Source organism: Maylandia zebra, linkage group LG3 (assembly GCF_041146795.1).
Source record: "Maylandia zebra isolate NMK-2024a linkage group LG3, Mzebra_GT3a, whole genome shotgun sequence".
NCBI classification, from domain to species: domain Eukaryota; kingdom Metazoa; phylum Chordata; class Actinopteri; order Cichliformes; family Cichlidae; genus Maylandia; species Maylandia zebra.
The window spans coordinates 37,602,114-37,627,140 of record NC_135169.1 but is presented as its reverse complement, the minus strand read 5'-3'; the positions used below and the strand labels follow the sequence as shown (position 1 = coordinate 37,627,140).

The window sequence follows — 25,027 nt, the reverse complement described above, 5'->3', positions numbered from 1 at the left end:
GCATAACTTCCTGTGTGCGTGAAATAAGCTCATGAGAGCACGCAACTGACATTTTATACATTCTTACAGTTGCATGTTACTTCCTATCAGCGTAGTGTTTATATGTTGTACTTTTTAAAAAAAAACACCTGAATATCAGATGAAAGTAGTTGAAGGAAAGTTGCCACACTAGTTTGAAGTAAGTTGAGCCAGAGTTTAGCTTGATCTACTCTCTATATCAGACCAACGAAACACCTTTTTTAAATACATATATGTATTTTGACCTAATTTCTGTTTTCAGCGTTGAAAGGAAGGACCTTTTGGATAAAGTAGAACACGTTTTTCACAATATTTTTTCAAAGATTTCTTTGGGGTCAGTTTGTTTTAGTTACGCATTTAGAAGTGTTATAAACGTGTATCACATATGCTGATAAAGTGTCAGCTCATAAAAACGCGTATCTGCAGTGGCAAAAGTCTTTCTCTGGTTTAGACTAAGCACTTTTTTGGAAATGGTGGCTGTGGGCCAAACAACTGTGGGTTAGTTCAGTTGGTGGTATTATTAAACCTTGAAGTTTTAGAGGTGTTATAGCAATTCACAAAGGATATTAGATTTAATGCGTCAGGGCAGCATGGTGGTGGTTAGCACTGCTGCCTCACAAAAAGAAAGTCCGCGTTCAAACTCCCGGGGGCCTCCTATGTGGAGTTTGAATGTTCGCCATAGCTTCCTCCCACAGCACAAAGAGGTGTGAAGGTTAAGTTGCTTGGCAGTTTTAACTAGGTCTGTCTCTTTGTGTTTGCCCTGCAGTGGACAGGCATCCTGTCCAGGATCAATCCCACCCTGGAGAGCCGTCCTACCCCACTGAACTTGATAAGTAGAAGTAAATAGATGTTAGATCACATGATGAAAGAATAACTCCATGTTCTTTCCCCATCTTAGCTACAAGTATACTATACACAATACTACATTTTCCTTCTTTTTTGAATAGAAAACATGTGTTTGGGAAGATTGATGTTTATGTTTGTTAGGTAACCATTTATCTAATTTCCCAAACATAAAATCGGAAGCACACACTAAAGTCTATGCACATTACAACAGCAAGACTGAAAACTGTGAGGTCTTTGTTAGGACACAGCTGATATAAAAAATAATAGTCAGCTGTTGACAGAGAGAATAAATTACTCAGAGTGCATTACTTTCAGACAAACATTAAAGTGCAAGTGTAAAGACGCACAAGCACCACATCACAACCACAACAAAAGTGCTCACCTGGGCCACAGCCGGTCTCCAAGCGCAAGTCTTGCCCCTAAAATTGAAGCAAACAGCAGGGAAGTATTTTTCTTGTTAAATTGTTGTCATCATTTAATGAGCGATCCATTCAGACAGCAGACGATGAGCAGTCTGAGATGTCTTAAGGAGAAGAAAAAGTGCAATTTCCACAGATTTCTTCTCCCACATTCATTAAGCCCAGTGTCACTACACATATATTTACAGATCACGGTTGAAAGGTGCACAACGCTCGCATGAAGAGTTGTTTTATGTTGCAATCCAGGCAGTTTTATTCATACACTATGGTGAGCCGTGTGTTTGATACCCCTGCCCTGACTTAGATTGTTTTGGTGTGTTGTTAAGGTGGCCGAGTGACATCAGGAGGCCTGTTTTCTCTCCACAGATGGTATTTTAACTTCACCCCTCTGACTGAGCTGCAGAGTTTTCTGTACCTGTGGAACAATTCTCTGTTAGGTCACGTGCATTATAACCTGTCATTCTGCGACTCTGAGGATTTGGTTGAGCTTGTTCTGCGTCAGCCTCCAAACAGAGAAGCAGGAACAATCACTTTTGAGCTTGGTGAATGCAAAGACCCACAGCACCATAACATTGATTGAGTGGGAGGAGAAACCTTTTTTGTTTTACAGTTTTAATAAAGCACTTTGTTGATATTCCTATTTCAGTCTTTACTTTGACGCTTGTCTCACACGGTCTCTATACTGTCTTGTTTATTCTCAATGATGTTAAAGTTTCCACTCAGAGCGTATGAGGAAGAAGGTGGAGTGCCAGGCGTAAAGTAACGCAATGAGTGTGTTGAATGTGTCCCTACATAGATCAAGTAAAGCCTATCATTTTCAGGGGTTTAATGCCTGCATGAAGAGGCAGGCAATACATGATCTGAACAGGGTGCTGACAGATTAATAAATAAGTAAATGTCTACGTTTTAACTCTTTGTCTAATGAGGAACCCTGGCAAAATCTAAAAGTTAGTTTCTAGTTCAGCAGAAGCAGGACGTGAATGTTTCAGTCTTCAGATAATAGACTGCACTGTGCAGTAAATTTCTGTTGGCTTTGTGCTTCAGACTCGGCTCCACAGCGACATCTAGTGGTTTGATATACTTAGCGCAACCCATTTACTCCAAGCACAAGTATGGGAACGTTGTTTATTTATTTTTCTATTTTATTCTATTTTCTATTATTATTTTCCTATGACTTGTAGTCAACCGTGACCAAGACAAGACCAAGACCAAGTCGAGATGAGACCTAGGCCGAGACAAAAAAGTCTTTAAACTGCAGCCAGATGCTGCTTCGTTTACGGGTGTCAGGCATATTTATGTGTTTTTGCTTTCGCACAGCCCTCCTCACCGCTGTCTACTGTCTCACTCACTGAGAGGACAGCCGCACGCTCCACTTGACTTTCGCGTCTCTCACGTTCTCTGTTTTTCACATAATGATATTATCCCATATCCTCACATGTGATTGGCCACAATATGGATGGATTGGAGCATAGCTGAGCCACTGTGTGAGAGCTGAGCAGCGAAAGGAAATCAAGTGAGGGTAGAAATGACTGAAAGATTAATAGGCTCTATTTTGAGTTTTGTTCAAAAAAAGAATGACTTCATCTAGGAAAAAATATATATCACATATGCAGTTTTTGTTTTATACAGTTGTCAGTCAGGCATCTAACTATGAAACAAATTACACTCCAAAAGACCCCAGGGTTCTGAAAAAATGACCCGGGCTAAAGTACTTTGGACCACTGAGAAACAGTCCAGTGCTGCTTCTCTGTAGCCCAGGTCAGGCACTTCTGCCGCTGTTTCTGGTTCAAAAGTGGCTTGACCTGGGGAATGCGGCACCTGTAGTCCATTTCCTGCACACGCCTGTACACGGTGGCTCTGGATGTTTCTACTCCAGACTCAGTCCACTGCTTCTGCAGGTCCCCCAAGGTCTGGAATCGGTCCTTGTCCACAATCTTCCTCAGTGTCCGGTCACCTCTTCTCGTTGTGCAGCGTTTTCTGCCACACTTTTTCCTTCCCACAGACTTCCCACTGAGGTGCCTTGATACAGCACTCTGGAAACAGCCTATTTGTTCAGAAATTTCTTTCTGTGTCTCCCTATTGCTTGAGGGTGTCAATGATGGCCTTCTGGACAGCAGTCAGGTCGGCAGTCTTACCCATGATTGCGGTTTTGAGTAATGAACCAGGCTGGGAGTTTTTAAAAGCCTCAGGAATCTTTTGCAGGTGTTTAGAGTTAATTCGTTGATTCAGATGATTAGGTTAATAGCTCGTTTAGAGAACCTTTTCATGATATGCTAATTTTTTGAGATAGGAATTTTGGGTTTTCATGAGCTGTATGCCAAAATCATCAATATTAAAACAATGAAAGGCTTGAGCTACTTCAGTTGTGTGTAATGAATCTAAAATATATGAAAGTCTACTGTTTATCAGTACATTACAGAAAATAATAAACTTTATCACAATATGCTAATTTTTTGAGAAGGACCTGTATATATATTACAGGATATATTACAGCAGCTTGAACTCTGGGTCAAAGATTCAAGTTGCAGTTATTTATATTTCCTATCACCTAAAATCTTCACTCAAAGACAAGTACCTTTGACAGTGTATATACAGATGTATTATACATAAGAGACAAATATTGTTCGTTTAATATGTTGGCATTACATTACATTTGGCTCAATGCTTACATATATGTGTAAAAAGAAAATGTACGAGCTGTGAAAACTGTTTCTGATAGAATGAAGAGTAGACTGATATATTAAATATTCCTTTATTGGGTGAGAAAATCAGACCATGTCATAACTGACTGATGTCAGTTACTGACTGATGTCAGTTACTGACTGATGTCCCCCTGGTCCCAGCTCCTATATTTGCTCCACTTTTAACAGTAATACACAAAACTCTGGACTCAGACCTCTCTCTCCCACAGTCAACACAAAACCCGTCATAATCACAAACAGAGAGCGACAGAATTATTATTAAATCCAGTAACTCCAAAAACATTAATAACCTCCGGCCCCTTCAAAAATGTCAACATCCATTGAACTCTACTGTCCACCAGTCTCGATCAGTATGGCACTTTTAAATGTCCGCTCTCTGTTGAACAAGTCTTTTATTATTAATGATTTAATTTTAGATAATAAACTTGACTGTTTATTTTTAACTGAAACATGGCTGGGCTCGGATGCACCAGTTGTTCTCACTGAGGCCTCCCCACCAAATTTTACTTTCTCTTTTTCTATTAGAAGTGGTAAGAGAGGTGGTGGGACTGCATCTTTAACCAACAACACACTCACCACCAAACACATTTTATTTGACCAATTTACCACTTTCGAATTCCACACTATTGTTTTCAGCAGCCCTCCAGTTTTATCTGTCACAATTTATAGACCACCCAAAGACAGCGCTGCTTTTATCAAGGAATTCTCAGAATTTTTAACAAACATACATTCAAACTATAATATGATAATTTTAACCGGTGATTTTAACCTGCACATAGATAATCCTTCTGACCCTGCATCAAAAGAATTCTTAAACATTCTTCACTGTTTGGATTTTACCCAGCACGTCACGCAGCCGACTCACAACAGAGGACACACTCTGGACCTGGTCATCACCCATGGGCTGTCCACCAGCGTGTCCTCTGTTGTTGACTTGGCTGTCTCTGACCACTACTGTGTGTTTTTTAACATCACCGGTTTTATTCAGCAGGAGACCTCGGTGCGAACTGTGAGGAGGCGCTATCTAACCTCTGAAGTGGCTGCAAATTTTACCAGGGTTTTAGTCAAATGCCCCCCTGTGATTTTACCTGCACCCTGCGATTTGATTTTTAATCATTTTAACAGCAAACTGAAGAAAAGCCTTGACTCCGTTGCTCCACTCACCACCAAAAAGATTAACGTAAAACATGCATCACCCTGGAGAAACGAAGAAGTCAAAAAACTCAAAAGAAATTGCAGGGCAGCAGAAAGGAGATGGAGGAAAAATAAAAATGCAATCAACCATCAAATATTTTCCGAGCAACTTAAAATGTACAATAATACATTAAGGAACTCAAGAAATTCATACTTCGCCAAAATAATCAGTAATAACAAAAATAATCCCAAGGTCCTCTTTTCCACCATAGATCATTTATTTAACCCTGATTTTAACAGCTCCAAAAGAACCCCCACAGACTCGCTCTGTGAGCAGTTTGCAGACCACTTCAGGGGAAAGATCAGCGCCATCAGATCTGATATTTTATCTAATCGCGATATGATTGTAAACACATCTGAGGGCTCGATTGTACCTGAGGAGACACTGGACAGCTTTGTCCTGGTTAATGCTGAGAACCTTCAGAAAGTTTTCTCCACAGTGAGACCCACCACATGTCTTTTAGATCCAATCCCTTCTTCACTCTTTAAAACACTTTATGGATTTTTTGAAGCTGAGCTTTTATACATGATGAATTGCTCTCTTCAGTTGGGTGTCTTCCCTGCTGCCTTTAAAACGGCGGTGGTGAGGCCCCTTCTGAAGAAGAGCAATTTGGATTGTAATGATTTTAATAACTACAGACCTGTATCCAACTTACCATTTTTAAGTAAAATCTTAGAAAAACTTGTTTTTACTCAGATTACTGATTTTCTCAATGATAGACAGATCCTGGAGATATTCCAGTCTGGATTTAGGGTGAACTACAGCACAGAGACGGCTCTCCTAAAGGTTTTAAATGATCTTAGATGTAACTGGGACGCCCAAAAGCTCTCAGTCCTGGTGCTACTGGATCTAAGCGCAGCCTTTGATACAGTAGACCACGCTATTCTTTTAAACCGACTGAAACACATGGTGGGCCTCTCTGGTGCTGTACACAACTGGTTCACTTCCTGTCTCTCTGACAGATCTTTTATGGTGAGTATGGACACATGCTCCTCTAAGATCCATAAAATGACATGTGGTGTGCCTCAAGGGTAGGTTCTAGGCCCTGTACTTTTTAATTTGTATATGCTCCCTCTTGGTGGTGTCATCAGGAGGCATGGAGTGAACTTCCACAGTTACGCTGATGACACGCAGCTGTACATCTCTGTGTCTCCTGATGACACCAGACCAATGGATGCCCTTTTTAACTGTATTTTAGATATAAGATCTTGGATGGTAGAAAACTTTTTACAGCTTAACCAGGACAAAACTGAAGTTTTAATCGTCGGTCCTGAGGCTCAGAGAGAGAAACTCTTGTCTAAATTAGAGGCATTTTCACTATGTCCTTCGCTACAAGTGAAAAATCTGGGTGTTATTTTTGACTCTGAGCTTGGTTTTATCCCACATATTAAACATGTAACCAAAATTGGATTTTATCATCTAAAAAAATATAGCCAGAGTCCGCCCTATTCTCTCTCGGGCCAACACGGAGATGCTGATGCATGCTTTTATTACCAGTCGCATTGATTACTGTAATGCACTGCTCTCTGGTCTCCCCAAAAATAATAATTCACCTTTACAACTTTTACAAAACTCTGCAGCTCGTGTGCTGACGAAGACCAGAGGGCGGGCCCACATTACACTGGTTTTAGAATCGCTGCACTGGCTCCCCGTGTGTTTCAGGATCGATTTTAAAGTTCTTTTATTGGTTTTTAAATGTCTTAATGGTCTTGGGCCTTCTTATCTCTCAGATCTGCTTTTACCATATGAACCGTACGGGCCCTGAGGTCCTCTGGTACTGGCCTTTTGATTGTTCATAAAGTCAGGACACATACTCACGGAGAGGCAGCTTTTCAGTGGTATGGTCCTCCAGCCTGCCGGAGGAGCTCAGGGCCGCAGAGAACGTACATGTTTTTAAGAACAGGCTCAAGACCCACCTTTTTAATTTAGCTTTCACCTAATGTTTATTTATTTTATGCTTATTTATCCTGTTATTCTATTTATATTATTAAATTAGGTTTTACCTAATATTTATTGATTTTATTTTATATTTGTCTGTGAAGGTTCTCAGTCATCCAGGTCATCGTAGTCAAAGGAGCTTGGAAAGAAAAGCGTCTGGACTTCTTTAAGTTGCTTGAAGACGTTTCACCTCTCATCCGAGAAGCTTCTTCAGTTCTAAGGTCAAATGGTGGAGAGTCCCAGATATAAACCCAGTGGGAGTGACCCCCCACAGAGGGACAAAAGGACCCCTGATGATCCTCTAATCGCCTGAGCCAAGGTGTGAAACTGGGTGTGGGTCCCAATCAGCCAGAGTTTCGGGTGAGTTCATTGTGAAACCTGGCCCCACCTTATCATGCGAATTCCTGAGATCAGATGGCTCAGGATGTGAGTGGGCGTTTTGAGATCCCTTCCCAGACACCTTAACGCCCACTCACCCGTTTATGTTAATGAGAGTGTGGGGAGTGAGTTGGAGGGCGGGGTGAGGTGCTTTTAACCATGTAAAGCACTTTGTGCTACATTTCAAATCAAATCAAATCAAATCAAAATTTATTTATATAGCACATATTAAAACAACAGTGTTGACCATAGTGCTTCACAGTCAATAAAAACATGAGACAGTTAAAACAAACAATAGAAGAGGACAACAAACAATAGGTAACAACGCAACAAGCTAAAACAGCCAACTAGACAGAATCAAAGGCCAAAGTAAAAAAATAAGTTTTAAGACGTAATTTAAAAGACTGGATAGACTCGGCAGTGCGAATATGAACGGGGAGGTTATTCCAGAGTCTGGGTGCCACGGATGCAAAGGCCCGGTCGCCTCTCGACTTCATTCGAGTCCTAGGTTGTGCTAGGAGCCTATGGTTGGATGATCTAAGTGCCCTGTTGGGATTGTATGAATGGAGTAAATCAGAAAGATAACTGGGCGCTAAATTATTCAAAATATTAAAAGTGAACAAAAGAATTTTAAAATCTATACGATATTTAACAGGGAGCCAATGTAATTTGGCTAAAATTGGAGTTATGTGTTCATGAATTCTCGTACCTGTTAAAAGACGCGCAGCTGCATTTTGAATTAACTGGAGCCGGCAAAGAGAGGAGTGTTGGAGGCCCGAGTAGAGGGAGTTACAGTAGTCCAATCTGGATGTAATAAATGCGTGGATAAGCTTTTCAAGATCTTTTAAAGGAAGGAACGGCTTTGCTTTAGAAATCTGACGCAACTGGTAAAAGCTGTTTTTTACCACAGTGGACACCTGTTTCTCGAGTTTAAAAGAGCCATCCAGGAACACTCCGAGGTTTCTTACAGTGGACGAAAGATGGCTAGCGAGAGGGCCTAGGGCGTCAGCTAACTGGTCTAGCGGAGTGTGACTACCAAAGACTATGATTTCGGTCTTATTCTCGTTCAATGTAAGAAAATTATGTGATAACCAAATTTTTACTTCATGCAAACAGTTGAACAGAGGTTGCAAAGAAGCAGTCACATCGGATTTCAAAGGTAAATAAATCTGGATATCATCGGCATAACAGTGAAAGGAGATGTTATGTTTTCTAAAAATTAATCCCAACGGCAACATGTACAAAGAGAAAAGAGCAGGACCGAGCACGGACCCTTGAGGCACACCACAATAAATAGGGGCAGAAGCCGAGGAGTGTTGCCCCATAGCAACAGAGAACGACCTCTCTGAGAGATAGGCTTTAAACCAAGATAAAACCGTACCTTTGAGACCAACAACATGTTCCAATCTTGATACATTTCTGTATGAAAAGTGCTTTATAAATAAAGATTGGTTGATTGATAACTGCTTTAAGTCATACAGAATAGATATCAGCACCTTAAACAGGCTGACTTCTGCTAAATGGGTCAAACTGGGCAGAAAGTATACAAACACATAACATCCTTATAGAATATGATGTAACACTATAGATCAACTTACCTCAGAATATATAAAGCATATAAACAATTACAGCAATATCATGCAACGAACACAGCAGTGCTACTAATTTTTAGGTCCATTCTGCTGCTGATACATACTTTAGGTTTCTGAATATTAAACTTGTTGCTGCATTTCATAGTGTGTAACTTGAAGGCCCTGAGTACTTTCTCCCACACTGAAAACACTGGAATGATAAAATTATTTGAACATTACCTGATACCGTGGCTCAGGGGGTTGGGAAGCGTATCTGTAACCGGAAGGTTGCCGGTTCGATCCCTGGGCTGTCCTCTGTCCTGGTCGTTGTGTCCTTGGGCAAGACACTTTACCCTATTGCCTACTGGTGTTGGCCAGAGGGGCCGATGGTGCAATATGGCAGCCTCGCTTCTGTCAGTCTGCCCCAGGGCAGCTGTGGCTACAACTGTAGCTGCCTCCACCAGTGTGTGAGAGTGAATGAATAGTGGCATTGTAAAGCGCTATATAAATCCAATCCATTATTATTATTATTATTAATAAGACTGATTCAGGACAGACAATTAGTGATTTTAAACTTTTCTAGCAGTCCTTCACAAACAGGGAACAGTCTGTCTATTCTCTCCATCTGTCAGCTGCTGCTGGCTCTTCCTCCTCCTCTTCCTCACACACTGGTGTCCTGGTGGATCATCAGGGCTGCAAAGCCTCACAGATGATGTGCAGCAGTGGGTCCCTCAGTCTGTCCTCACTCTGGACACTTGCAGTTGTCACACATAGAAATCAAATGTGTGATAAGCTGCAGGATTCAAACACAAGTGTAACTTATAAATACATGTTCATACTTTTATTACACAATCAGAGAGAAAGAAACAGAGAGAGAGTGCAGGACAGACAGGTGACAGTCTCAGGTGTACACACTGCTACAAACAGGAGGATTTAGTGTTTGTGTTATTACGAGTGTTACACAAGAAGAGTTCCCAGATGGTACAGTGGACACATGTGTGACTCCTGTGATTAAAGCATCTTTCTTTCAGCTTAACGAGTGAACCGTCAGCTCGTTCAAACACACGTTAAAGTCTGTTTGGCTCGACACCACCGAAACGAGGCAGCAATATAACATAGCTAACATTAACAGTGCAGTGGATCCTGCTTGTGCCGTGATATTCAGGACTGCAAACCGAGCAGCATCACTGACTTTCAGCCTGTTGTGTTTGTGGATATATGACTGACTTAAATTATCCACAAAGTCATCACATTCTCTGTAAGATTAAGGTCGACTATATATATATATACATATTGAAGTAAAGGCTTTAAAACCAAGTTAACGCTGAAAGTATAAACATCACTAATGTCACATAACTTTGCCGGCTGGTGGCCAACAGTAATGTTTTAATGTTCCTCATTATTAAACATTCGCACATAAATAAGTGACATCATATTCAGTACTTACTTTCGACAGTTCACTCTTCAGTCGCTCCCTTCTGCTGTATTTTGCGGAAAAATTATCCACACCCTGCGCCGCGCTATGAATTGTGAGATATATGGGACCACGAAGCGTGCACTGGACCACGCTTGATATTTGGGGAAACCGACGGCGCATTTGGAGTATGCATTTGAAGTACACTTCGAATTGGGACAGCCGTCGTCGCGTGGCAGTGACATAATCGCACTCAAAATGCGTACTTCAAGTGTGCGGTCTCTTAATTGGGACACAGCCCATATGATCTAAACATGTCTAAACATTGCTACCACTGACATCGCACTCGTACGCCATTGTCATGAGACACTCTCACAAACGAAATCACGGTTTAGTAACGCAGTAATGCAGCGTCCTTATGGGACGGTAACAGTAATCAAATTACTTTCTTGCAATAGTAATTTCCTACTTTAGTCATTACTTGAAAAATGGTAAATGGCCTGTATTTGTATAGCGCTTTACATAGTCCCTAAGGACCCCAAAGCATTTTACACTACATTCATTCACCCATTCACACACTGGTGATGGCAAGCTTCCACAGCTGCCCTGGGGCGCACTGACCGAGGCGAGGTTGCCGAACACTGGCGCCACCAGGCCCTCTGACCACCACCAGTAGGCAACGGGTGAAGTGTCTTGCCCAAAGACACGACGACCAAGACTGTCCGAGCCAAGGCTCGAACCGGCAACCTTCCGATTACAAGACGAACTGTCAACTCTTGAGCCACGATTGGCTGTAAACTGTAAACGGATCGCAGTTACACGTTACTTTTAATGCGTTACTGCCGATCTCTGCATATGACGCATCTCTGCAGTCTCCTGATGTTGACACAGCTCTGAATACTGTAAAATAGACCCTGTGCACGAGAAAATGTTAACTTCCTGGTTTGAGACCGGATGTGGGGTTGTACATTTCTGGTAGCTTTACTTTGCGGTCAATCGCTACTGCGAAGATATACTCCAAAATCATGTCCAAAACTCGAAAACGGAAAGATCGCGTTAAGTTACAAAGAGCAGAAGGTGGGAACACTCACCGCTGTTGTGTCACAAAAAATCTAATGATCAATTTTGACGTTTAAAGAGTTTAGATCGATCAGTTGTTTACATCACTCAACACAAGCAGAACTGCATTACTGCAGCAGAAGACACATCGTCCACATTCAGAAGCACATCTCTGTATACTGACTGGTCTTATGATTTAAACAGGCAAATGCTCAGCATTCAAACTACAGGTGAAGAATAGTCAAACCAGATGTTTCCCCGTTATGTCGATATGTGTTAACAAACCATGAAAAAAAGCCCCACAAAAAATGAATGATTGCTGGTAACGGTTTCTATACATTAGTATTTAAGAAGGATATGTTGTGACTTACCTTCAAAATTACAGTGGCCCCTCGCTATAACATGGTTCACCTGTCACCTCGCTGGTTCGCAGATTTTTTAGTGCAAGTTTGCATGCTTTTTTTTTTTTACATCACACTGCGTCCTGATCACTGCAGACGATCTCCCCCGTGACGTCTCTCCTTTACAGTACAGAATCGCTGCATCGATCGCTAGCAGTGTGACTCTGAAGTGCAGTACTGTATGTCCATGATGTCCACGAAACGTTTTGCACTGTCAAAAAATAAAATTGGCTACTTGATTTCACCTATCGCTGGTTATTTTTAGAAGATAACACCCGCGATAAACGAGGGACCACTGTTTACAGATACTGAGAACTATAACATTTGAATCCCTTTTCTCTTTTGCTCTGAGGCACGGGGAAAAAATATCGACAAGTCGATGAACATCATTTACAGACATATTGGGTAAATGCCCAAGACATCTATAGAAATGTAAATCGCCGCTTGATTCATTCATTTGCTTAACTTGTTTTGGACCGTAAACAGGGCGCGAATAGGACACCGGAAACAAAGCTCCCCACAGGAGTTTCCGCACCGGAAGTAGCATATGCTAACGTGCACATAGTCTATTATGAAGGGAAATAAATATAAAGGGTTTGTCGAAAACAAAGTCTGGACGTGCAGAAAGCTCCAGTTACCTCCAGTTAATGCATGAATGGACAATGATCATTCATCCAGTGGAGTTAACGGGCTGCTGTAAGTGTATCAAACCACTAGATGTCGCTGTTGTGCTGAGTCTGAAGTACAGACTGTACATGCATAAAGTAGCATAGAGAGTTTATACACTGAAGGCTAAAACACAGCAACTCACACTCAGATCTTCTGATGAGGATTAATCCATGGCTTCGAGACTGAATACAGCTAATGAAAGTAGTTATTTGATTAGAGAAATGAGGTCCTGGTTTTTCAAGCTGCCCTTACCCCCCTTACTTTAGCTGTTTAGTGTGGAAGCACATTAGACAGTCATTATGGCAAGGGAGTAGATTTGGCATGGACGGAAGGGACATGTCCCCACCAATATCCAGCGATTATTGAATTGTCATCACCAATAATTTGATCTCTTCGAGTAAAGAAAAACCAAACCGATAGAAATAATTTTTAAAAAAGCGATCTGTCAACGTCTCATTCACCCAGCAGTGCAGAAAGAGTTAAATTGCGTACTGGAGTCCTATATCATGTGACAAATATGGCCAATGTGATTGGCTGTGCCTTTCGGGGAGCTCTAGTTTTAGCAGCGGCAATCCTGTATTGTGAAGACCTGCTAGGAGGAGAGGAGGATGGCAGCAAAAAGAACCTGGATATAATAAAGTATTTTTCAAAGAAACCTGTAAGTGACTTAAAGTCAAGTTCACTCATAAAATGTGTCTATCATAATAACGTTACAGGCTATGCAAGGTAATACATGCCAACCCTCCCGTTTTTTCTTGGACAATCCCGAATTTCAGTGTCCCTCTCTTCCTGGGTTGCAAAATATACTTTTAAAATTTTTTCAGGCGAGAATGTAGCTGTGCAAACTTCAAATATCTGAGCCGGGAAGAACAGCAACCTCCCGGCACATCGTTTTAGGCTTTGGCCCACATCAGTCTAAAATTGTATGTAACCATGAATAACGCGTTACCATGTCCACCAGGAGAGACTGGACAGTATACATGTAAAACAAATATGCCAGCAGTTCATCTCAGTTAATGAGAGGAGAAGGCATGTGTTTGGCTCCTTCACATAGTGGACATCGAGTTGTTGTGTGGGACACCAGTAGTCCATGTCTGTTGCTGTAACAGTAGTTCATGTTTAGAGTAAAACATCTCAGCTCACTGACTTGATCGGGGCAATAGTGCCTAAAATGTTAATTTAATTAACATAATGTTGCTGAGAGATCTTTTACTTTGTTGTAATCTTAGATGAGTAGTTTTATGGACAAAAACCACCAGGTCATTCAGTGTTCCCTTAGTGCTAATGTATCAGAGATGTTATTGTATAAATGAAGTAATGTTGTTAAGTCCTTAAAGTCATATTCTTTTATTGTCATGACTGTATTTGAAGCTATTTTTATTTTTGTATGATATCTGATTTATATGGAATATGGTTGAAGTAAACTAAAGTATAAAATACTTAGTCATTTGTTTAATAGTAACTTAACATTATATAATCCACATATAAAACTATGAATTGTAATTTTAAATGGTTTAAAAGCATGTAGAATAGCATGTAGGCAAGTATATTTCTCCTTTTTTTTAAAATTTTTTTTTATCAAGAAGCAAAAACGAAAAGGAAAAAAAGAAACAGGGCAGGTGTTTGGTGGTGGAATCATCCGCCCCCAACAATACCAAAACCAAATCTACGCCCTTGCATTATGGGATGTCATTTCACGGCTATTGAAAAACCAGGACAAAGTTTCAACAGGTGAAAAGTGGAGACGACAAAAAAAACAAAACGACTGAAACTGGGAAAATGAAGTAAATTCTTTATTATGTAAGCACACATAAAACAGCGGTACAGAGTCATTTTCTTCTTCCGTTTAATTTGAGTTGGAGCACTGGAGGAATCGATGGTGCTGAACTGGTCAATGACGATAATCGCTGACTGCATCATCCCAAGTAGTTTGATTGCTGGCGAGGTGCACGTCCGGTTATACAGCGTTTGGTTACGATGCAGATTTCCCGCTGAAGCATATTTGGGTCATTTGCGTTCACCTGTCAGGCCCTGAGAGCAAAGGTGTGATTTCCCGTGTTTGCGTCTCTTTGGATGTGGACGGTTATCACATGATTACCGTGCTGAATGGTCAGAGTGAGAGAATGGAGCGTAATACCGCGCATTACCGAGCCAAGAATGTGTCCACAGGTAAAGACAACTCTGCGGCTCAGGCCGAAGAATGAGGTGAAAACCCGTGAAAGTGGAAAGAGCGCACGGCTACTGCTTTCACCGAATCGACGCAGCTGTAAAGTTGAGTTTGGCATGTTTCTTTCAGAGCACCGAGCCAAGTGATGATGATATCAGGTATTTGGTTATTGGTCGCGGTACGCAGGTCTCCGCTGGTGCTTCCCGGAGCGATGGCCTTACAGCAACCCAGCTGTGGTCAGAGCCGCGCGCTCACACTGACGATGAGTTTCGTAGCACGTTATGATGTGACGCCCGGTGCGATCAGCTGCTCGGGTCGGTCTAAAGCCGCTCACACAAGAGCTTTGTATTTAACTGAAATCAGTTAAATGCTCGTGACGAACGAACGCTTCGCGCAGCTCTGTAGCTCGATGCCAACGGACGCTGGGTGCGGAAATGGTGCGCTCACAGCTCCTGTGTATTACCGCCGGAGATCCTTAACAAGCCGTCGCCACCGCCGTCGTCGTTGTTGTTGTCGCCGCCGCCGCTCAGCTACGCGCGATACCGACAACCACTTGCCGCGGCAATTAGAGACTCCTGCTTCGTTCCAAACGCCGGCAGTCTTGCAGTTCCTCTTTCTCCAGTCGCCGTCCTCTTCCTGATAATGGGCCGTTTCAGTGGTGCTTTTATGACGGTGCATGCCCACCACGATCATGGTTATTTTTGGCTCTGTAACTGTTTGATTGTTTGTTTCTTATTCCTGTGTGATCTGCTGAAAATCAACCCAGTTTGACAAGACAGCGACATTTTACACTCATTTGATACACTTTTATTGTAATATCCCAGCATGCTACACAATACAGGAACCGGTGTGACACCTCCCCTTTTCTTCTAGATCACTTTACAACTGCTAAGAAAACAAAGGACCGTAAGTCCACACTTGACTTGTAAAATATATTATTTGAATGCTTCTTCTGGTTACTAAAGGTTTATCCAATCATACATTATGTGTTTAACCCTTAGTGGGGTCAAAAATGACCCCACATGTTGTTTTTCTTCAAAATCTTTAAAATGAAAAGTTTTGAGGAATACCTTCCAGGTATTCCTCATAAAACATGTTTGGGACATGAGGCCATTTTCATTTCTTATTTATTTTTTCATTATTTTTTAAAAAAAATGACAGTTTCTGTATCACTACCCTAGGAGATCCATTTTGTTGCTGCTGTTATAAACATGTTGCATCCCCTAACTGTCGGTTTTTAGGGATTTAAATGTGTAACAAATACACCCCCATGACCTGATAACTTTGTGTGGTTGTGAGCACAGCTATAACTGCTTTCATGGGTTCGTGGGTTTCCCTGAACTTTCAGAGGTTTTGTGGGTTTAGTTGGAAGCTTTTTCTTTGTGCTTTGTGAGAAGTTTACATGTGATTAAAATCTAATGATGAGCTTGTTAAGCAGAGTGGTGCTAGATCGGGTATCTTGGTGGAGAACAGTATTGTCTTTACCTGACTGAAACGCACAGCTGAACACAATCTTGGGTCTTTTCTTTACAATATAAAGCAATTATGATGATCTGTCACTATGATATGTGATAAATAAAATTAAAATAAGCTGAATCCAACTTAGAAGTCAAGGGTGAGTTGTCAAAACTTGAAGAGGTGAGTGTTCATGATCCAAAATGCACACTCATTGGAAGGTGAGGTTAAACTGAAAATGAACCATTTATTTGGACGATGAGCAAATGAAAAATGCAAGAACGTAAAGGGGATCCGAAAAAACTAACCAAAACCTATACTAGAAAAAAAAACATACTAGAAATATTAGAGAGCTGAGAGTGAGGAGACATGAGGGGATGCTAATTAACACAGAGGCAAGGACTCAAATATTCAGACTTGACATCAAGACAGAAACCTGAGCAAAAAAGATGAATATTTTTTTTATTTCAGCAAAAGTTCAGAAAGATTACAATAACTGTGAGCATGTGAAATTACACAGATTTTTCTGGCCAGAGTAAACAAACGTTCTCAATTATATTTTATACCCAACGTGCTGCCAAAGCTAAAAAAATCTTGATTCTACATATTGCACTGAACCACACGAGCACAGGAACTTAAAAATTCTTAAAGTGGCGATGAAAAAGCAGCTTGTGTGTCAGGCTAAATTCTTTGTTTGTGCCTAATAGTGTAGAAGCAGAAATCAACTTTTCATATTTATTGTGTCATCTTAAAATTATACCAAATAACTTTGTCATATTCACCCAACAAACCGCCAAAATGGTTACATACTGTCCTCTGACAACTTGAGTGGTGACCATCATTGAGATGGTGAGCTACAGGCCGTTCTGATCTTCACCTCGCGATGCATCTGGCACCAGAAACACATGTAACAGCAAAATGCTTTACACCAGTCATCACAGCACGAGCCCTGCAGGATGGAGAAGAGGAAGAGGAGAAGAGTGAGAGACAAGAATGAAGCACAATCGCACAATTCATAGCAATGGCCCATCCAACTATTCATGAAAACTAAGTACGCAGATGATTTAAATTTTAATTATAATTGAATAATTAAGAGGGAGGGTCAAGGCGCTAACACGTTAATGCTAATGCGCCTTGCACGGGGCAATCCGCATTAACTCGCTAACGCTGACAGGACTAATATATATATTAGTCCTGTCAGCGTTAGCGAGTTAAAACCGCATTAATGTGGCAAATCTCCGTTAGCAAGTAAGCGAGGACCCATTTATGCTGTCTTGTTCCAGGAGCCCACTTATCAGGGTGTCCTGGTTCCTCAACACCTCACACGGCCTTTGTTATAGGTTATCTCTCCTCAGTTTAGTTTTTAGCTAACAATAATAACCTTGACCCTCCCCCACTCCCAGCCTTACATAGATCCCATAGCGCTCTCTGATGGACTTGCGGAGCAAAGACGACACCACGCAGCATACATCCAGGACTGGGAGGCAGCAACAACAGCCGTGCTTGTTGGCTGTATCACACTGCATGCAGGGAAAACACCAAAGGGCACAGCAACCTTGACGGAAGAAGAAGAATATGCAGAAACACGTTTACTTCACTTTGAATAAGTTGTCCTTTCATTACTGGCTTGTGCATCCTGTGTTTTATATGCTGACTTCAGCCCCAACTTTAGATCCTCAGATACTCAAGACTCTCTGAATAAAAGTCTGTGGAGAGTGTTAATGCAAAAACCACTACTGTTTATAGAGTTTGCTAGATTAACTTACAAGTGCCCATATCACTGAAGCAATCACAGAGGCCAGTGCTCCAAGTCCCATGGTTTAGATTAGTGGTGGTGACCGTCACTACCTGGGTGGGCTGCTGGTAGACGGCCATTTCTGGAGGAAAGAGGGTAGAAATGGAGACGCATTGAAGGGTTATAGTGGTTGTTGCTTCTGTGTACGGAGAAATCAAATATGAAAAAGATAACAGCTGGTTTGAGATATTACTGTCCATAGTGTGGATATTTTTACATTTCCTTATTAGTGTAAATCACTGCAAAAACCTTTGACACTAAAATTATGAGTATATCTTTTAAAACTCATGAACTCAGTTTATAAACTGCATTCACCTTGATCCAGGGGAACGTCTTGGTGTTCCCCCGGATCAGCTGAAGAAGGTGGGTGGGGAGAGAAAGATCTGGGCATCCTCCATTAGGCTGCTGCCCTGATGACCTGACCCCAGACAAACAGAAGGCGATGGATGGATGCTTGGATGGATGACAAGAAAATCCTAGTGTCACGGTTCTGGGTCATTCTGACCCAGGATTCTGAGTTCTTATGTTTTCGTTTAATTTTGCATTATGGATTGTTTTCTGATTCTCTTGTTGTGCTTTGTTGATTATTATTATAAATCTATGTTTCACTTTATTCTGGTTTAAGGTTTAGTTCTGTGCTTAGCCTTTGCCCGTGTGTTCCCTCTGTGTAAAGTCCGTGTTTCTTAGTCTGCGTCTTTGTGAATTGTTTCCTGTTTTATTTTGAAGGGTTATGTCTTATGTCAGCGTTACCTAGCGTCCCTCCCCCTTTCTCATTAGGTCTCATTCCTCCCAGCTGTATTCCCCTCCTGTCTCTAATTCCTTGATGACTTCCTCAGTGTATTTAAGCCCTATGTTTCTTTGTGTCAGTGTTGTGTCGTACCCTCAGATTGGCCTGTGTGTTTCTGTTCTCAGCGTTCATGGTTCAGTTTAAGTTTTGTTCCGTTTTGTGACTTGGCCTGCAATAAAGCAGTGGACTTTGGATTCCGCCTCCACGAATCTGCATATTGGGTCCTTTATCCTGCCTGCCTGCAGACAGCCTTGACACCTAGATTGAATTGCATTTAACTAACTTGTATCCAAAAAATATATGGAAACATGAAAAGTTTTAGCTAGCTTCCAGCTGTCTCATCGTTGTTTATTTCTTCAGCAGACTTTACATGTGTCTATAGCATCCCTAAAAGGTTGATGTATTTCAGTAACACAGGGGCTAACATGTTTGCCAGGTCCTCTGGGCTGTAACAAGGATCTAGGATTTTTACATCAGGCTACAAGATGTCTGATGTAAAAAATGTTGCCAAACCAAAAATGTTATTATTAACATCACTGGAATATTGTTGTGATGGCCAAACCCGTGGCCACACTCTAAAGTCGGTAACTTTTGTATTTTCATTCTTCATTTTGAACATAGTAATACATTTTAGTTGCCAATAACTTCATTGATTGGTTTGGATACATTTGTTCTATTTGTAAGCGCGCACATTTAGTTTACTTATGTATTCATACTACTTAATTTCTTTGCTTTCTGACTAACTTTTGTCTTTTTATTTCTTACCTGCCATCATCCCTGGGCGTTGCTGGACAAAAAATGGTAACCAGGGTTTGAAACCATTAAATACAAAGGAAGATAATTGGACCACACCACCACTTCCTGCTGAAGGGGGGAATGTGTGTTTTCTTTACTTTAAAAACAAAGTATTTGTATTTAATTAAATATTTGAGTTTAGGGTTTAATGGGGGTTTTGATTTTCTTCTTTAGTGTTTAGTTTATTAACAAACCAGATTGTACTGCATCGTTTGTGATTTATGATTGTGTTTTGTTTGTTACCCCTCATGTGTCACAATGGTCTGATCAGCCATTATATATACCCTTGTATGTCATTTCATGTTTAGGTCAATTATGTATGTTTGGGCAGTCATTTGGTTTGTTAAGGTTGCAGTCGTTGCCTGAGTTCAGTTTTGTTTCTTTGACCTCTTTTATGAGCTCAACATTTATTAGTCTTGTAAATATAATTTTTGGGGGTTAAATAAATGGAAACTATATTTTTCTAATAATTCCGGGGCTCCTCCTGTTTTTCAACTCGGTCCATCACAATTGTAATTTGTTGAGCAAAAAATATCTGTGTGCCTTGGGTGTGGTCTCTGGCCGGCTGCAGAGGAAGGGTGATGCTGCGAGCTCCAGGGGCAGCGCAGGGGCGGGGTGAACAGGGGATGTGAATGTGATTGTGCCTCTTTATGTTCACAGTGACAGTCGGAGGGGAGGAGAGCGGACGTGACAGCGGAGCGGGAGTGTCTGTGTCCCATTGTAAAACAGTAAAACCGAATGTAAAATAAAGAAGTGCTGTCACCACGTCCGTGTATTGTACGTGTGGTCCAATGGTCCAACTTCACACTCATGTTTCCAAAACTACAGACGCAGACAAAACTTTAAAAACAACAGTTTGTTGCCCTTGTCCCACCTTTTTTGAAATGTGATCCTTCCATTTTTGCAAATTATTGCATTAATTTTTTATTTACTTTCTACTTTTTTTTATTTTTTTATTTAATCTGTCTAGCAGAGTGGGTTAAGCAGCAGAGTTGACTATGTTGGTTGGTCCATTAAAACCCTGCCAAATCGTCTCTGCCACTGCCAAATAGCTCATCCTGCTATCGACTCTGCTGTTGACCTTCTAGATGCAAGTTTCAGCATTATGTGGAGTGAGCCCTAGTACCTCTCCAAGTTGGAAACCTGCTTCCATTTCATTAACGACAGATGATTGGAAGCCACTGAACAGGACTTTATGATATAAAGTTATGCTATTTGGCAATTAGATTACGGTGACCCATCATAGCAGGCAGGAATCCCAGCGGTGATACGAATTAGAACAGGACCCCCAAAGAAAAGAAAAAGAATCTTACTGTGTCAGGAAGTTTTGTTCTTTAGAATACAAAACAGTTTTTGTGCCACAGCATTTCAAAGCGACAGCATGAATAAAAATGTCTTATCATTATTATTAGTAGTATTATCATTATGCATTATTACAATTGGATCTCAACAATCTCTACTCACAACCTTACAAATGCAGCGCCATTTAAGGGGAAACAAACAGGCCTACCAATCGCTTAATATTTATTACCAAGAAGCATTGTTACAAAAAAGAATCAACACAATACAAATTTCCTTAGCATTTGTGCCAAATTTATATAGATGTTAATAAAATCTATCTTATTTGAAGCCTCAAAGCAAACCTGTTGATCTCTATTTTACACTATAATCTGCTCCAGAGCAAGTTAGGTCTCCAGTGGTTCCCCTAGTATGAAGTGAATAACTTTTACAATATTCAGACTGCAGATAATACCTCAAGTTTCCTCAGTTGGCCCAAATTCTGGTTCGTAGGTCAGGCCTCGGGTCTTAACATTAAGCAAATCCAATATCAGAAGGCCAAAAACACTTCACATATTAATATTTGCCCCTGTGTAGTGATAACTACGTCAAAAATGCAGAAGCACTGTGTGAAAAATTAAGCACATACCATCACTGTTCTTTGAACAACTTTGACTCTCATATCTTATTGTGCATGAATTTTTGCCCACCTTTTCATTGAGGTTTGTAGGTGTCTATTTATACAGAGGTCTCACCACAGCATTTAGGTCAAGCTCTTTTCTGTTACAGTCATTGTCCTGTTGCACGATAGTTTGTATAGAATGACATTTTTCTCATACCAATTGCACCAACAAAGAAGAACAAAGAAGCCATTGTGCACGAGCGAGTGTCTGCTTTGCACGCGTTACTACAGTTTTACGCTTTCGCGGGGACACTTCAGGTTACTGCATAGAACTGAGATACACTGTGGTAGCCACAGAAACGCTGTTTAAAAATGTATTTGTTTACAACTTGAAAAATAAAGTTTGATGAATTAATTATCAACAGGCAATTAAGTAATGTTAATAAATATTGGTAATGAATACTGACAACTGTTACTGGATTCATTTAATGTTGAAGAAATATTTTAAATCAGAGGATTCTAAGGCATGTTCTGAAGCCTCTGCATTGCCGTCACATTAATCTGCTGTACAGTATAACATTTTTTACTGATTTTTAAAAAAACAAAAAACATAATGAGAAAACCACATCTTCCCTAAGAAAAAGATCAAATTGTTTATTAGCCTATTGAGTAAACATAATTTTAAAAAATGTGAACTCATATAGAATGTGTTCATGTTGTTGTTGGTGAATGTGCTTCACTAAATGAAACAGCTGTACACATCTGGCTGCAGAGCTCCACTCACTCTGTGTTCAGCTTCGACTGTAAGATTTCATCCATATAATATTTCAGGTCCTCTGAACAGACAGACTGTGGAGTGAACAGGAGAGAAGGATGTGACAGGCTGTCCTTGGTAAGGAGCTCAGTTGTCTGAACTAGTGTCTGATATGGTTGTTGATGTCATGCTATGTAAACCAAAGGCTCTTATAAGTATGTTACACACATACGTACTTGTAGCTGCTGTGTGCTAGTAATTGCTATGTTTTTAATGCTTTGCGGTTATCTCTGTGCAGCTAACCCCTGGATTAACTTCAGTTATGCCTGCTGTAGGTCCATCACTCTGGTCTCCAGTCCTGGATCTGCAGATCACAAAACTTTATCTCTGGGCTTTTTTGGCTAATTGAATATATCTGACGCACAGTCTACATCAGGGGTCACCAACACGGTGCCCACGGGCACCAGGTCGCCCGCAAGGACCACATGAGTCGCCCGCGGGCCTGTTCTGAAAATAGCTCACCATAACAACTTACCAGTAAGCTGCATCTATTTTTATTTTTTCTTGCTATTTTTTTTAATCACAATTGCATTGGCGTTAATTTGTTAGAGATAATATATAAAAAAAAATTTTATTATTAAATATTAGATCATGATCTAATATTTAGTGCTAGCTGGTCTCCACGGAAACAGTTGCCGTGAAGACCAGCAAAGGCAAAGGTGAGGAGATGAGGAAAACATGGCGGAAAAAAGGAAGAAAACATATAATTTTCACAGTGAATGGGAGGAAGAGTTCTTTTTTACCTCTGTGAAAGATTCATGCGTGTGTCTCATTTGCGGGGCAACTGTGGCAACGGCAAAGCGGCACAACGTGGAGAGACATTTCCGAACGTGTCACACAAGCTACCATGCTAACTACCCAAAGGGCAGCACACTGCGAGCGGAAAAGGCCCGCGAATTAAAGGCAGGTTTGAGCAAACAGCAGTCTTTTTTCACGAGACCGGTGAAAAACTCTCAAAAAGCAACCGAAGCCTCATTTAGAGGTACACATTTCATGATTAAGAAAAAGAAGGCATTTTTAGACAGGGAGTATTTCAAAGAAGCAATGATGATAATTGCAAAAACTGTGCTTAAAGACGAGAAATATGGAAACGATGTAATCTCCACTCTCTCTGATGTCCAGCTGGGGGCAACTACAATTGTTAGAAGAGTGTCGCCTATGTCCGGGAACTTGGCCGATCAGTTGGATCAGGATCTGGCAAAGTGCAGTTGGTTTAGCATCCAGTGTGACGAGTCCGTGGACAGCAGCAGTACAGCACAGCTGATGGTCTTTATCCGGATGGTATTTGATGGTTTCTCCACAAAAGAAGAACTTCTGACACTACTGCCGCTAAAGACAACAACGAAGGGAGTTGACATCTATAACGCGGTGAAGGAGTTTTTCGCGAAGAAAAAGGTACCGTTGGAAAAGCTGGTATCAGTGACTACCGACGGGGCTCCTGCTATGATCGGCCGACATACGGGATTCATCGCTCACTGTAAAGGTGACACAGAGTTCCCAAACTTCATGCATTACCACTGCATCATTCACCAGCAGGCGTTATGCGCAAAGGTGATCGGCTTCGAGCACGTCATGACTCCCGTCGTGAAGATCATAAACAGCATCCGCTCCAGAGCTAAACAGCACAGAACATTCAAGGTGCTATTGGAGGAGCTGTCAGCTGAATATGGTGACCTGCTACTACATACGGAAATCCGATGGCTCAGCAGGGGACGGATTTTGCTTCGTTTTTTGTCACTTTTGGGTGAAATCAAGGAGTTCATGCAATCCAAAGGGGAAGACACATCTCTGCTGGAGGACACTGAGTGGACACTTGACCTTGCGTTTTTAACAGACATTACTGGGAAACTGAACCATTTGAACTGTGAGCTGCAAGGCAAAGGTAAGACTGTTGCTGACATGATTAGTGCTTTAAATGGATTTAAAGCCCAGATGAGCATCTTCTCTGTGCATTTACAGAGAAAAAAGGTGCTGCACTTTCCCTCTGTGCAGATGGTGCTGAAAGACAATGCTTCTGCATCTGAGACTTTTGACAAAGTTGCAGAAAAGTACACTCAAGTCATAAACCGACTTGGTCAAGAGTTTGAGAACAGGTTTTGTGACCTTGATCAGCTTGAGCCATGTGTCTCATTTGTTTCCAATCCTTTCATGAATGTGGACACAACATGCATTGCTGAGCAACTAAGTTCAATGTTCAGCTTGGATGCTGGACAGGTGGAAATCGAAATTGTAACATTGCAAAATGACGTCCACCTCAAAGCCTATCTGGGTGCACCAAACTTTTGGTGCCTTGTTGACACATAAAAGTACAGTGGTGTGTGCACAGCAGCTATGAAGGTTGCCAGCCTGTTTGGTTCAACCTATCTTTGTGAATCAGCCTTTTCTGACATGAACTTCATCAAGAACAAACACAGAACACGCCTCTCCGATGCACATCTGCAAGACTCACTCAGAGTTGCAGTGTCAAGTTATACCCCAGATTACAACACACTGGTGAACAGCATGCAATGCCAGGTTTCCCACTAACAGACAAAGAAAGCCATATTACATGTTCTCAGTGGCAACATTACAGTGTCATGTCAAAGTTGAATTTAATTATTGAAAAACAAATGTGTTTGTTAAGTGTAACATGTGACAATTTGCTTTAAAATGCTGCCAATTTGGTGAAAAGTTCTGTAAAATTTGAAAGTTGATTTTTTTGTAT

The 25,027-nt window shown here is 41.1% G+C and overlaps 2 protein-coding genes across 3 annotated transcripts; one reads left to right on the top strand and one right to left on the bottom strand.

Annotated features, from left to right (window-relative positions):
* Nucleotides 1–16,673: 16,673 nt before the first annotated feature.
* LOC101475729 (placenta-specific gene 8 protein) lies at nucleotides 16,674–19,597 on the bottom strand. Of its 2 annotated transcripts, none has more exons than XM_004571162.4 (4): nucleotides 19,580–19,597; nucleotides 17,999–18,109; nucleotides 17,642–17,787; nucleotides 16,674–17,181 (listed from the first exon to the last, which is right to left on the bottom strand). In XM_004571162.4, the coding sequence occupies exons 1-4, from the start codon at nucleotides 19,587–19,589 to the stop codon at nucleotides 17,071–17,073; spliced, it is 378 nt and encodes a 125-aa protein (XP_004571219.3). In that variant the 5' UTR covers nucleotides 19,590–19,597; the 3' UTR covers nucleotides 16,674–17,070. The 2 variants fall into 2 exon arrangements, with proteins under 2 accessions (XP_004571219.3, XP_004571218.3); XM_004571161.5 differs by lacking the exon at nucleotides 19,580–19,597 and adding an exon at nucleotides 18,343–18,472.
* Nucleotides 19,598–23,370: 3,773 nt separating this feature from the next.
* Nucleotides 23,371–24,627, top strand: LOC112436315 (general transcription factor II-I repeat domain-containing protein 2B-like). The gene has a single exon (XM_076882234.1). It carries the CDS (start codon nucleotides 23,371–23,373, stop codon nucleotides 24,625–24,627), a length of 1,257 nt encoding a protein of 418 aa, XP_076738349.1.
* Nucleotides 24,628–25,027: the final 400 nt, after the last annotated feature.